Raw genomic sequence first — 15249 nt, forward strand, 5'->3', positions numbered from 1 at the left:
GTTGTTGTGTGTTTCTATCCATACAGAAAAACTAAAAACCACACTTCAACTCTCACTGAAAGCTTTAGAGCTTTAGCCATTAAACTATGAAAACAAGTAAAGACAATTTGTTATTGCCCAAGCTCAAGATAGGATTTTACTTTCCCCAAAGGTGCTGGAATTATTACATGCCACGATGTAACTATAAGCAACACCTTTGTTGGTTTTGAGCCCTTTCTTACCAAAGAAGCAGCTCTAGCCAAAATTAACTGAGCTGAAGTTTGTGTTTGAAATATGTCCATTTGGTCATTTCTTGTTCTCGAATGAAGTTCTATTCCATTCTTCACTGTAGTGATTTGAAGAATTTGTGTGTAAAGTTCTTTTTTTTTTTTTTTTTTTTTTACTTTCATGTTACAGTTAACTAGTTCTCAGTGCAGGTGCTAAACAACCTCTCAAGGAAGCTCCAGAAGAAAGTAAAATATATAGAAATCTATCCAAAGTCTGCAAATAAATTAAGAAAGAAACTGTAAAGTGTCAAAAAGATTTGTTGTATGTATACAAACCCTAAAACATAGTCTAAGAGGAGGACCAAAAGGAAGTCCCTGGGTAAGGACAAACCAAGCCAATTTTAAGGAAGGAAACGAAAGCGTTGCCAAAGAATGGCATGGTTTTCCAACCATGTATTTCAATTCTTACATTATCAATTGAATAAAGGCAACAAAACCCAGTTACTTGGAAAACCCTTCTAGCACAGAACATATTTCAAAGGCAGTTCAGCTCACATTTCAAACAGCTATAGTTCTCATGAGGTTTATTGCCTGTCAAAATTAATGGTTAAGCTTTTCAAGTCAGCATTGGACTTCCTGCGCTTCCTGATGTTATAGACATGCTGCTATTGTATAGACTAGTTAGTTGTTGTTGTTTTATAAACTAAGAGTTGGTAAAAACTTAGAATGTTTAGTTTTGCAAATATTGCTCCTCCTGGCTTATACATTTTGCATAATGTGTTAAAAGCACAAGGAGTTGATAGTCTCGTACAGATGCAACTTGACAATGTATTTTGACTAAGTTAACAAAGTAAAATTTAAAAGCAAGTCACATAAAGCAACAATCACTACTGCAATCACACATGTATGCTGTAAGTCATCACTTTCCCTGCCCCCGCCCACCTCACACATAACTTGCCCCACACATTCTCTCAGAAACACAAAATGAACTACGAGATTTACTAAATTACAGCCACAACAGCAGCTAACTGCAGCAGCCACAGGATTTCTTTCGAGTGAAGCACTGACCCTTTGCATTTAAAACATTGAACGCTCTGAGCATTTTAGATAGTTTCAGTCATTCAGGCTCAAGTTCAGTACGGGACGCTTTTGCAGCTTACATGAATGCCATCATCTGCAACAAGACAACATTCTCATTACTCGTTACAAAATTCACAACAATCCACACATCACCCCAGTGGTTTATTATTTTTGGTGTTACTTTTTAAACTTCTGCCCCACATCGGCAAGTTGCTAAAAAGGACAAAAAAAAAGAAAAAAAGGAAAAAAAAAAACCCCACATTGCCTCCATACCTACAAAAAAATCCTTGGCTTCTCCAGTTAGCAAAATACAAACCATGGTATCCGCAGTGTTGGTTTGCGGGAGGGGGGAATCATAGGATAGAAAACACAGTTTCTGTAAGTCTCTAAAGCACAACCCTGTTGTTCCTACTTCAAAGTTATGAGATTTACTGAATGAAGACTGGACAAGTCATTCATGCTTTTCTCCTGCATTCAGAAAGGCACTGATAGATTACAGTGTTAAGTATTTATCTCCCAGTTCTTAAAGAACAAAGCCTAATGTGCAGAAAGCTGAAGTCTCTGAATAGCAGAAGTAGTTGTAGACACTGCGATGCTAAGAAGATAGTAATAGTGGTAGGGCTACAGTTACGAATGAAAATAACTGCAATTAAGATGCAAAAAAGCAGTGGTACTACTAAGACAAGCACATGCACATCCATTCTTGATTTGACAACACAATCTAGTCTAGTTCAAATAGCCAAGAATTTTAACAGGTTTTTTTGGGAAAAAAAAAAAATCTTCAACAGGACAGCTGTGTCCTCATCTATAAAATAAGCAAGAAGAGAAAGATAAATACACATCTGAATCCATTAACTGAAGAGGAAACTCAAGTTGTTGTTTTAGAGCTACAGACCCTCAAGAAGGATAGTTTTCCATCTCATGTTACTTTTAAATCATCTGTTCTACTCTGCAGTTTTTATAGTTGAGTTCGAGAAAAAAGCTCCTCCTCACACGGATCAGCCCATTCACTTCCACCTTCTGAAGCTGTGTCTTCAGAGCTGGAGCTATCACTGGAGTAGATCTTCTTCCTGAAGCCATTTGGTTTTGCCTCAGCATTTATATCATCTGCACATCTTGCTTCATAAACAGAAGAAACCTAAGGATTTAAACTGACAGTGTTGATGGGGAACAAGAAAGAACATGCTTGCTTTTCTCTGAGCTGGGAGGGTATATAGTTTTGTAGTTGTTCAAGAGAGATGTCACGATTACAGGGCAAGTCCTCCTCTTTCCTGACTTAGTCCACTATGTAGAAAGGACTGCAGAACAGCAGGAAAAAAAGGTGAAGCTTTTATTATTTTCCCCTATTCCTTAATTTTAGGATTTGTACAAAACAGCAAGAAAATCAGAAGTGAACTAACTCAGAATGCATCGTTATCACAGGTCACGATGTTAGAAAATTACTGTAAAAGTTACCTCCAAAATTTGGTAGTAAGCATTAAACATCAAGAAAACACAGCACAGATCTGACTAAACTTCAGGCAAAACCAATATATTTTCAGCTGAATCAGTGAAGCTATAGCAAGCACGGCACAGTGTAAATTTAACTGCTACCATCACTAAAAGTTTGAAAGTATATCAGTAAGTGCATGTGTACACAAAGATCTTCCCTAGAGCAAAAAAATCAGGTTTTTGTTCATAAGCAGGACAGAATTTGGCATACATTATGTTTACGCCTTTACTGCTCCTTTCTGCCTTCACAGTGCACATCAGCCCACTCTATGCTTACTGAAATTAGAAGCTGAGGAAAAGAAGACTCACGTTTAACACACAGGACAAGCAAAACCCAAGCCTTACCAAAGGAAACTGAGGTTGCTTAACTACTAGAAGTACAACTGTACAAAGGGTTGTACTACCCAAAGTACTGAGGACTTTTCAGAAGACCGCTTAAGACAGAGGAGATTAAAAAAGAGAGTAAGGAAGGAAAAGCTTTTGAAGGTTCTTGTAGGAATTTCATTTGAGGCCAGACTGAAAACTGTGATGAAAAGACAGAGGTGGTAGCACACCCTTATAAGATAAACAAACTCCTCCCCCAAACCAATGACAAACTTACCATATTAAAATCTAAAAGATGTTCATCATCATTGGATATTTCCTTTACATCTGCAAATTCTCCTACACCATTCTCTCCCTTGGCATTTGTGTAACACTCTGACATTGTGTTTGTGGGAGTGTTTCAGAGGAAAAAGGAAGAAAAAAACAGAATTGAGGAACACTGTTATTTACATTTAGCCAAAATGAAAGCATCTAGACAAGTATTGTTAAAATTCACACTCTAAGCCATGTAAACTCTGTGCTTGTGGGGGATTTTATAGTTTGACATCCTTAAGAAGAGATGCATAATACCTTAGGGAAGCTCCATCAAATCTTACCTGGATAAGCAAATAATAGTAGTAGTAGTAGTAATAATAATAATAATAATAATAACAACAACAACACCTACTTAGTTAATGAAAACATCTAAAATAGTAAGGTACAAAGAGTCAGAATTACTCTTTTATTACAAATGGTTCAGTACGTTTTTCAGTTCTGATACTGCATGGTGTTCCAGGTCATTTCTATTTCTATACCCATACAAAATATACTGCAACAGCAGCCTCACCCTGACTGAAGCTCAGAAAAAAAAAAAACTTGACATGAACGGCTATGGTTTCTACTTACCAGAGCAAATTTCCATATATAATATCAACATATATCACAGAGTTATATATGGATCACATGCATCAATATTCATATAGAAAAAATATCCATGCAGAAAACTGGATACAGGTAAAGATTTGTGAAAGAGTAACATTAGCTCTCATGATACAGCTCTGGTTTTGTTAAACTTCATCTAAAAGAGGAAATTCTGGAACTATTCTACTTCACAGAAATTCTGCCAGTGTATCGAGCAGGTTCTGGACTTCATAGTATTTTATACTGTATATTCTGTCTTCCTCTGACGAACTAAGGCAGTGAAACCTTTATTAGTTATGCAGGTTCACCAGCAGATGTCAGCAAAAAGATGACAAAATTCACTCTCAGGAATTCAAGGATTACTCAGTGTAAAATACGTACTCAAGAGTGAGAGTCACTGCATTTGCTATTAGACCAATAATACCTCTGCAATTGTCACCGTGAAAAAAAAAACCCACAACTTTACAGAAGGACACTAAATATCTTTACTTTGTAAATACTGATTATTTTTCTAATATGGGAGGTTCTGTGACCAGTCCAGGAGGCAAATCAAAGTCCTGTAGGCATCAATCTATTCTCTCTCACTGTGCAAACACACTTCTGTAGCTGGGAGGGAAGTAAATTTAAGATGTTCTTGAAAGTAACCCAAACTGTCCTAAACACCAAAGTAAGGGCATTTAGGCACTGAGAACACAGTTTACTTGGTTACACTTCAAGGTGCGCTCCAAAAACAGTTCAGTAATAATTACTGGCTAATCTACTTCCAGATTATTAGGGAACCAGGTCTCTGATCAAAAGTTTATTGCGCTGAGCCTCTGCCAACAGAAAGCATCAGCCAGCCTGGCAATTCGGTATACACAATGTTCTTATTCAGCTTCCTGCCTTCTCCCCAGAAAAGGTAAATTGGTATGCAGGCAAAAAAAAAGCTGTCTGGATGCTTGCCTGCCCACTGCAAACCTGGGCTGGGGCCAGCTGTCAGATGCTACGAATTCTTGGGAGGCAAGAGAGAGTGCTGCAAGCACACCTGCTTCCGCTTGCCAGCAGCCTGCCTACCAAGACTGGACTTGCTCTCTGTGCGGGACAGAAAAATTCCCAGATTGTCACTGTGAAAGGAGCGGCCAAGAGGCAAGTCCCTCTCCTTCCCAGCTTGAGAGAAATTCCACACATTCACTGAATAACTGGCATGTTACTTATGCGAACCCATAAAAGGTAATTATCATGTTTTCACCTTCTTATAATGCTGGCTACCTAGTAAGTATTATTCAGGTTGAAACATACTAAAAAATGTAATAAAATATTTTTGGAGTCAGAGATTAATATTCTATTTACTTAACTCCAGGCTCTGGAATTGCAGGCTCTGGAATTAAGTAAATTTGCATAAATATTAAGGCTATTTTAAAAGTACTTTAATTTTAAAACTATTTAGAAGCATGCTAGAGATTTATTACAAATTCAACTGAAGCATCCTGGTTCTCTCTCAGATTAGAGAATTTATTATGGAAGTTTACTGTGTTTTTTCTTTCTTTTTAAATACAGATGGTAGTTCAAATCCATTTGCAACAATTCCAATCCGTAAGAAAGAGCATTTCATTCTAACAGAGGTGCAACAGCAAGTTAGTTCGAACAGGCACAGCTTCTTACCTTCACACTGTGATGCAGGAAAAAGGGGAGAATAGAGCGCCTTTTCCCACCAGCATTGCTTTTCCTGGCTGCCACTCATTCTCTGCAGATTAGTATTCAATATAGGAAAGTGTTTAGACAATGATCACGCTTCATTATGCCATAAATAATATACTTACATGTAAAGGAGGAAACTGGTGTTACAATTGATTTTTTATAGGTCACGCTGTTTAATTTCTAGTACTAATGGGAAAGGACTGTCAAACTACAATAGAACATCCAATATCTGAACTCTTATAATTAACATGAACTCCACACACGGGCTCGTACTTTGTTGATAGAGTTGTACAAATCCAGAAAAAAAAGATGAATTCCAGCCCTACACTGTATAATCTAAGTACAAAACAAGAGAGAACAGATAGCTACCCAAGAGATGAAAATACCATGAAATAACACTAGTCAACATGACAAATAGTTCAGTGTAAAACAAAACACAAAAGAAAGCAAACAAAAAGTGGCAAAATTTAATTTTTAAAGCAGTACCATTACCTTCAATGGGATAACATAAAATTAAACTAGAGAATTAATGTGCCAACATGAGGAAAAATTGGTTATGAGGATAATTAAAGATTTGTCTTTATACTAAAAATAATCTCCATCTACTCACTAAAAATACCTAAATACTACCCCCACACACATACATTTTAATGCTAAATTAAGTCTACCAGAGCCCTACCCTCATGAAATTAATGGACGTGGCTAAAATAGCAAAGGCTTGTCACAACAGTCATGTCCCCAGTTTTATAACTGCATCTGGGTAACCCCATTAACCTTCAAAAGATAATACCAGCTTGTGACAACCCTTATAGATATTAGACAGAATGATTCAAGAACAAACTGTCATGCAATTAGCTACTAAAAACCAGTAACAAATGAGCTTGAACACCGAGTTTCTGCCCAGCTTCCTCCTCTGTAAACCTGAGAACATTTAAGCAGGGAAAATTAATGAACCTCCTTTGGTTCCTCCTTAAGCTATTGTAGACCTACCAGCCTATAGAACCTCTACTTACAAATGCTTATTACTTAATAAACAGAAGTCCCCCTCAAACCAAATAAGCAACTCAGGAGTGCTCTATTCAGAAGTGTGTGCCAGAGTAACTTTTTTTCCCTGTGAAATTCTGCTGTAATAAGTATTGAAATTACCTGTGCCGCTTTCCTCTCATAACCCTGAGGAGCAGTCCTTTTGGAACCACCCCCCAAAAGCTCAAACCCCAACCCCAGAAAAGGGAGTTCTTGGAAAATTAAACCATAGTTTTTAAAAAAAGAAAAGAGAAAGAAAGAGAAACACCCACAAAGCGAGCTCAAGGATATTTGCAGCAGGACTCAGTAAGAAATACGTGCATTTACAAATACATTCCATCATGGAAGCCTCACTCCGCTGCTGACTACAGATAGAGGCATCTAAACTCCCCAGGCACGATGCTTTATTAGCTGGAAAGTTTCCCACGTCGCTGGTGTCATACCTGCACTCGTATCTGCACACACGAGAAGCTGGATGAACCACAGCGGGTCACAAGCAAAGCCAGCTTGAGGCTGGCAGCAGGCTATGACAAGCTCCCCCGGCCCTGCTGCCTGGGCTACACTCACCATCACAGCCTACGCCCCCTGGCTCGAGATGTTTACTATAATTGCACGGTCTTTCGTTATGAAAATTTCTGTAAGTTAAAGAAATACTCCCTATTAATAAATATGAAATGCCAACTCCAGAATAGTACCACGACTGCCTTCCTCTGTTGGCATTCTTTCCCTTTTCAAACAGCATTTTCAATTTATGCCTCCTCCTTCTCTCTCACACATACTCACATACACTTCTCGGGGTTCTATGAAAAGTTTTATTACTTTTTCCAGCTACCCATCTAAATAACAATTATTCTCAATGGTACCGGTATTAGAAATTGCAAGTGGAAGTCTTTCCTCTCTGAAACTATCCATGTTTATTTTACGTTGTTCTTAAGCAGAGCTCAAAGACAACAAGGCAAACCCAGCTGCAGCGCTGTTTCCCTCCCAGTCTTGCTGCAGGTCTGAGAGAAGGCTGATGGGTTTCCTTTCCTGTTCTACAGCTGGACATATGGCAACTCAGGCTTCTCTTAGAGCTTCTGGTTGAGGTGATGTAAAATCACTTGAGAACTTCAGCATTCACAAGCACAAACACTACTGTAATGTTACAGTTTTGCAAGAGTCCTGCCTGATTTCAACCACAGTTGTCTATGAATTTTCAGTAGATTTGGGTCAAAATTGTGCAGTTACATGAAGAAACTAAAACTCCCAATTTTACTTCTGTCCCCCTAATACTGCTCCCATACTGAGAGTTAAGCCAACAGCAGAAAAAATTAATTTTTATGTTTGCTACTGTTTGTGTAAGAGTTTGAATGAGTAAAATAGTTTCAAAACTTTAAATAGCACTTATATGTCTTTCATTGGCATCTAGCTCACATTTGTTCCTTCCAAAATCATTTTGTGTCTTTTTCTCAAATGAACCTTCTGAAGAACTTCATATAACAGGGCTGTCCACTTAGGTTTTTCATCCAAAATTTCAAATGAAACCTCTGGCATACAGAAAACAACCATTCTTTGCAAATATCAGTACAAATACTTTCTAAAGGAATAAAAGCCAGTATTAGGGTTTTTTCAATTAAAAAAAAAAATCTAGCGCTGCTTCAAAGATCAAATTACAATGAAACAACTCAGTAACCTAGCTGGAGTAAAGTGGTCAACATGAAGGAGAGATTTTATGAGCTTAAATGGATAATGACCATTTTAAACAGTGCATTTGATCTCCAGCATCACGACAGAAAAGCAATTCAGCGTTTTAAGGATACAACTGAATAAAAGAGAAAACAAGCAGAGAAGTGAAAGATTGTTTCCTGCACCATGAATGCTGTTTCCTACAGCCAATGAGATTTTTCCTCCCCTTTTCCGCTCACACACGTATTTGAAATGAAGCAGCCAAGGAAGATTACTGTTCTACACAGTTTTATTGTATTGCTGCTTTCTTCGCCAGACTGCTATGGACAGCAATACGTAATTCATTAGCTGATGAAGCTGTACTGCGAGTGTGCAGCAGAATATCATACTATACAGATCTGGGGAAAAGGACAAGCTACTTCGGAGGGTGCACCTGAGACTGCGGAGCTGAGTCTACCAGAACGAGCACCTGGGAGGAGCATTTCACTCTTTTGCTTGTTTTGCTTGTGTGAACCGTTCCACACTCACTACAGCAAGGGACATATCCAACACCACAGTTTCCAACTGTGCCCAGGAGGCAGCCTGATAAACAGCACATTTGAGTGGTACTGTTGGTTTGCTGACATAAGAGAAAATTTAACTGTAGTTTCTGTATGAAAGGATACTAAGCCAACTTTCAGGACTATCTTTGACGGGGGCGTTTAGGCAGGTGAGGATACAATGACTACAAAAGTTGGGAAAGACCACGTCTAGAAACATGAAAGCAGAATTCAAGAAAAAAGACCCAACTGTATGATAAAATGATAAACTTGGTACTGTCACATCTGCAATATGAGGTTTTATTACCCGAATGATAAATGCACAGATGGAAAAGGCAAGGTAGGAGAAATCTGGGGGGGGCAGGGGGACGAGGTTCCTTCACCCTCTCCTTATGTATACAGATGTACTAGAAGGGAAGTTCATGTTGATAAATTAAAAAAAACCACAACCCCCAAAATATTTTATTTATACTTTGATATATAGAAATGTAAAAAAAAAAAATATTTCTCCTCGGGTAAGAGCTTAATTGCTCATGCAAGTAGTTCATTAGCAATTTACTTTATTCTTTCTTCTTGGCAGAAAATAACATAGTTTTATTTTGCAATCTCAAATTTCTTGGAGAGCATTTATGAATATGCAACACATTTTTGTATAGGATATGCCTAACAACTTCAATCTTATCAACAATCTGCATAGGGGGAAATATTAGTTTGAATTTGAATTAATTTGAAAACACCAGTATTGAATAACTCTACTCTTTCAGAATGCATGCTGACAAGGATCAAGGCAGTAACAAAAGTTTTGCAGAATCTGAACAGAATAAGCACTAAAGCCTCATTATGATGAGTATTACCTGAAGTATTACAACTGACAGCTTCATAACCAACCACAGAAAAATTAAAAGTCATATTAATCTGCAAGTACAAATTTCCTTGAACGTGCTCTGTAATCCCTGACTACCAGAAAGAACACACGAATAACTTAGAAGTCAAAGCAGCAATGAACCCATTGAGTCCCATTCCACGATCAGATCCTAATTTTAGTTCATCATCTACCCAGGGAAGCTACATCTGGCTTAAGAAGCTGGTCACGAATGAACAAAGGGAGTCGAGACTAGACTTTATGTGTAAGAAATCAGGTGTAAGAAATTGGGAAAGGAGGGCAAGAGACCTGAAGGCTGAGTCAAGAGCTGTTGGTCAAAATAAAGGGCAAGAAAGAGATGCAGAGACAGTGGAATCAGGGACAGGTATCCTGGGAAGATTATAGGGACACTGCCCGGTTGTGTAGGGATGGGGTCAGGAAGGCCAAGGCACAAGCCAAGGCTGGAGCTGAAGCTGGCAAGGGATGCAAAGAATAGTAAGAAGGGCTTCCTACAGGTATGTCAGCCAGAAAAGGAAGGTCAAAGAAAGCCGACCCCCACAATGAGTAAGACTGGCAAACTGGTAACAACAGATGAGGAGAAGGCTGAGGTACTCAACAACTTCTTTGCCTCAGTCTTCACTGGCAACATATCTCCCCACACCTCTTGAGTGGATGGACCGCAAGGCAGGGAATGGGAGAGAAAAGTCCCTCCCGCTGTTAAAAGAAGATCAGTTTCGTGACCACCTGAGGAACCTGAACACACAGAAGGCTATGGGACCTGATGAGATGCATCCCAGAGTCCCAAGGGAATTGGCTGATGTAGTTGCCAAGCCACTCTCTGTGGTATTTGAAAAGTCATGGCAACCAGGTGAAGTCCCTGGTGACTGGAAAAAGGGAAACATTGCACCCATCTTTAAAAAGGGTAGAAAGGAGGATCCTGGGAACTACTGACCTCTCAGCCTCACCTCTGTGCCAGGGAAGACCATGGAACAGATCCTCCCAGAAGCTACGCTAAGGCATATGGAGGACAAGGAGGCGATTCAACAAAAGCAGCATGGCTTCACCAAGGGCAAGTCCTGCCTGACCAACCTAGTAGTCTTCTACAATGGAGTGAATACATCAATAGACAAGGGAAGAGCTGCGGATGTTGTCTATCTGGACTTCTAAAAGGCCTTTGACACGGTCCCCCACAACATTCTTCTCTCTAAACTGGACAGATATGGATTTGATGGGTGGACTGTTTGGTGGATGAGGAATTGGTTGCATGATCACACCCAGAGGGTACTGGTCAATGGCTCAATGCCCAGATGGATATTAGTGACAAGCAGTGTCCCTCAGAGGCCCATATAGGGACTAGTACTGTTCAGTATCTTCATCAATGACATAGACAGTGGGATCAAGTGCACCCGCAGCAATTTTGCAGATAAAACCAAGCTGAGTGGTGCGGTTGACACACCTGAGGAACAGGATGCCATCCTGAGGGACCTGGACAAGCTCAAGAAGTGGGCCAGTTTGAACCTCATGAGGTTCAACATGGCCAAGTGCAGGGTTCTGCACTTGTGTCGGAGCAACCCTCGGTATCGATACAGGCTGGGGGACAAAGAAATTGCGAGAAGTCGTGCTGAGAAGGACTTCGGGGTACTGGTGGATGAAAAGCTGGACATAAGCCGACAATGTGTGCTTGTAGCCCAGAAGGCAAACCGTACCCTCGGCTGTTATCAAAGAAGCCTGGCCAGCAGGTCAAGGAGGTGATTCTGTCCCTCTACTCCCCTCTGGTGAGATCCCACCTGGAGTATTGCATCCCGCTCTGGAGACCTCAGCACAAAAGGACATGGACCTGTTGGAGCTGATCCAGAGGAGGGCCACAAAAAAGATGAAAGGCATGGAAACCTCTCCTATGCGGACAGGCTGAGAGAGTTGGGGTTGTTCAGCCTGGAGAAGAGAAGGCTCCCAGGAGACCTTATTGCGGCCTTCCAGTACTTAAAGGGGGCTTGTAAGAAAGATGGGGACAGACTTTTTAGCAGGGCCTGTTGTGATAGGACAAAGGGGTAATGGTTTTAAACTAGAAGCGGGTAGATTTAGACTAGATATGAGGATGAATTTTTTTTACAATGAGGGTGGTGAAACACTGGCCCAGAGAGGTGGTAGATGCCCTGTCCCTGGAAACGTTCAAGGTCAGGTTGGACGGGGCTCTGAGCAACTTGATCTAGTTGAAAATGTTCCTGCTCACTGCAGGGGGCTTGGACTAGATGACCTTTAAAGGTTCCTTCCAACCCAAACCATTCTATGATTCTATTATTTATATTCTTAAAAGCTATTTGGAAGCCACCTAATTCTCAAATTTCACTGAAAATATATGTGTAAGGGACCCTGTGAGATCATCTAGTCTCTATTCTAACACAAAGCCGGACTCAAAATGCACTATTCCTACAATCTAAATCTCTTCAAGAAAGAATTTCCACTGCTTCCCTAAAAATAATTGAGCCTTACTCAATTATAGTTATAATACTGAGTCTTACTAAGTTAATTTTCTGGTTAGAATTCTTTTTCTTCAATTTCCCTTTCTGTGATTTAAAGTCATCACGTCCACTTCATGTTTACCAGAGCCTAGAGGACAAGCACAGCTTTCTCCTTATCTCCTCTAACTATGAATACAGCTTCTGCAAAACTGCTGGGCTCTTCTTCAAGTTTCTCTCTGTCTCTCTCTCTCTCTTTTTTTTTTTTTTTTTTTTTTTTTTTTTTTAAGATAAAGCAACCCCAGTTCCTTCACTCTGTTTTCAAAAGTAGTGATCTTTGCTGAGCCCGGTACTCCAGCAGAAGGCTTTCCAGCTCCAGCAGAGCAATTACTTCCCCTCTTACGGAATGGCTTTCCTATTTATATATCACAATGTTGCCATCTTTTGCAATGTGTCATTGCTGATTTATGCTCAGCTTATGATCTACTTGAGGTCGCTTTTCTGTTTCACATCATTTCCTCGCCTGTCATTCCTCACACTGTGTTTCTGAAGAGGATAATTATTTTCTTTAGAAGTTTGTATTTGTCCCTGCTGGATTGCATTTTATTTTTCAGACCACTTCTCCAACTGAACAACCTTTTGATTCTAACCCATTCTTCCAGTGTAACTGCAGACTTTCCGAATTGATATCATTAAGGATTTTCATAAACATGTATTTTACACATCAGATCAGAAAAATTAATCATCCTCTTGTCCTCTACTAAGCCACTGAATGTTATTTTGAGAGTGCAATCTTTTTGCCAAACCAATACTTAGAAACTTGCTCGGTTTCTCGTGCATCTGTGCCACTTACAGTTTAAAACATTTCTTTAGGGAATTTAAGAGTCACTGGTAATACCCCAAGTTCAATTTTTGTCTTTAAAAAGATGGAAATGTGTTTGCCTTTTATATATTTTCTACCTTCTATGTGTTCTCAAACAAGTATTCTACTAGGCTTTTTTTCAAATTAGTTGCTGCTCCTCATGGTATTCAGCTGAATATTCCTACAACTAGTTGAAACAGTGTAATTTATCTGTACTACTCCTTTGCTTAATTGTCTTTTCACCAGCAATTCAAACAATGACAAAAACTACAATAAACAATACCTTTTTGCCATTACCTTTTCATAGCTTTCCAAGCTTGTCAGTTCTGTCTCTCAGAAATACCCTTCATTCATTCTTCTGTTTCTGATTTACTTCTAGGACTTTCAGCTGTAGCAAATCTTTATTTTATTGGCTTACTTTAAACCTTGGGCTGTCCTCATGATTTTTATACCGTCATTGTGAACTCTATCTTTTTAAGGTCCCTCTCATACAAGATACTTTCACCCTTCAAAATCTCAGCACATTAATGTCTTATTAATTAGAAAGTTAGAGATCAGTCTTTGTAGGTGTTTTCATCATCTGCCATGATCAGCACATACCAAGAACTATCTGGACCAATCCCTTCTCAGATAGCCCCAAAATTACTCTCTTTTTTTACAAGGAAGTCCTTTGCTTTGTATGTGGATGATTCTACATGCTCTTAAATGTTTTTCCCTCACTTGATTCTCCTGATTTTAAGGCAGAAAGCAGACCCCTCTGAATTTTGTCTCCCTCTTACGACCACCTAGGTTTATCGCAGGTTATCTTCTACACTATTGACCTCAGAACCACAGTATGAGGCACTCCCCTTCCTCTCTTGCGAGCCCTACCTAAAGGAGTTACACACTTACATGGAATTATTCCAGTAAAGCAAAGTACCTCACCAAATCTAATAGGCCAATGAAGTCATAAGATCCATAAACACTTAAGGGTTTTTGCCCATAAAATTTCCTCATCCCCAAATGCATTGTCCTAGGCATGTTCAGACCTCAAAAGTTTGGTACTGATCCCAACAAACCCCACAAATCTCTTTATCTATGTCAAGGACTCAACAGTATAAGCATTCTTTGGGCACACCTACTAGATCAGAGCTCATATCCAATTTGTTGATAAAAGATTCAGCTTTGTTGTATTCAGAGACCATTAACTGGACCAGATGCTGTACCTACCCATGACTCCACAGCTAAATAGTAACAGCATTTACTTGGAAGAAAAAGGAGGTATTTGGGGGTAGGAGGTGGTGGTGGTGTTTGGGGTGGTGTTGTTTTTTTGTTGTTTTAGGGGTGTTTCTTGTTTTTTTTTTTGTTTTGTTTTGTTTTTTAAATCTTAAAGCTAGGTATATAATTATCATTCACTTTTGAAGAACTTCTGCAGGAGCTATCAGCAAATTCCTGCTGCAAAATATGCTATAATTCTAAAAGAAGTATTCTAATATAGAAGGTTAAGATGGAGGGAACTGAAACAGATTCTCCTACAGTTTTACAGACAGGAGGTATTCAAAGATGTGTGTTTGCACAGCATGTATATAATTCAAGTTTATGTGACACAAAACAGAATGTTTTACTATTACACTGTGGTCTACATTAGTATTTTCACAGCCATTATTTATGCAAAAATAGCAGGGGACCTCAGAACACAATTCAAACTTTATATTAAATAACAGTGAGTTAAACAATACCTTTAACTTTTATTATAACTCAATAAAAGGAAGCACAGAAGTTTCATTTTTAAAAAATCCTTTACAAATACTCATCTACACTAATCAGCCAATTCCATAGCCTCCGCTCAAGTTAAAACTCTTTTTGCCATGCATGTATGTGTGAGGTGTCCAGGAAGAATGCTTCTCCTAAACCATTCTAATGCTAGGTATTTTATATTCATTTTGTTTTAATGCTCATGAAAATAAATATTACTCTTAAAAAGACAAAAGTTTGCACCCAGAAGACATACTTGCATCACGTTTGCACCCCTTCCTGCACATGATATAGTCATCATCTTTACTGATTAAAGTTTACTTCATATTAAAATTGTTTTAATGCTTAAAAATCCTCTTCTTTTACAGATAGACTTAACCGCAACAATAAATTTAGATACATGTTCTCAAGCCAAAAAGCCCATTAACTT

General features: G+C 39.0%; 1 protein-coding gene across 1 annotated transcript in view; it reads right to left on the reverse strand.

Moving 5' to 3' along the window:
• Positions 1–1172: 1172 nt before the first annotated feature.
• The window catches only part of KIAA0232 (KIAA0232 ortholog), a 51957-nt gene continuing 37880 nt past the window's right edge, over positions 1173–15249 (reverse strand). Inside the window, 3 exon segments of the mRNA XM_009890528.1 lie at positions 1173–2424; positions 3379–3476; positions 5643–5771. Of these exon segments, the coding sequence (XP_009888830.1) occupies positions 2245–2424; positions 3379–3476; positions 5643–5771 (407 nt within the window). The 3' untranslated portion in view covers positions 1173–2244.

The sequence above is a fragment of the Charadrius vociferus genome, unplaced genomic scaffold, assembly GCF_000708025.1.
Source record: "Charadrius vociferus isolate BGI_N301 unplaced genomic scaffold, ASM70802v2 scaffold88, whole genome shotgun sequence".
In the NCBI taxonomy this organism is placed as follows: domain Eukaryota; kingdom Metazoa; phylum Chordata; class Aves; order Charadriiformes; family Charadriidae; genus Charadrius; species Charadrius vociferus.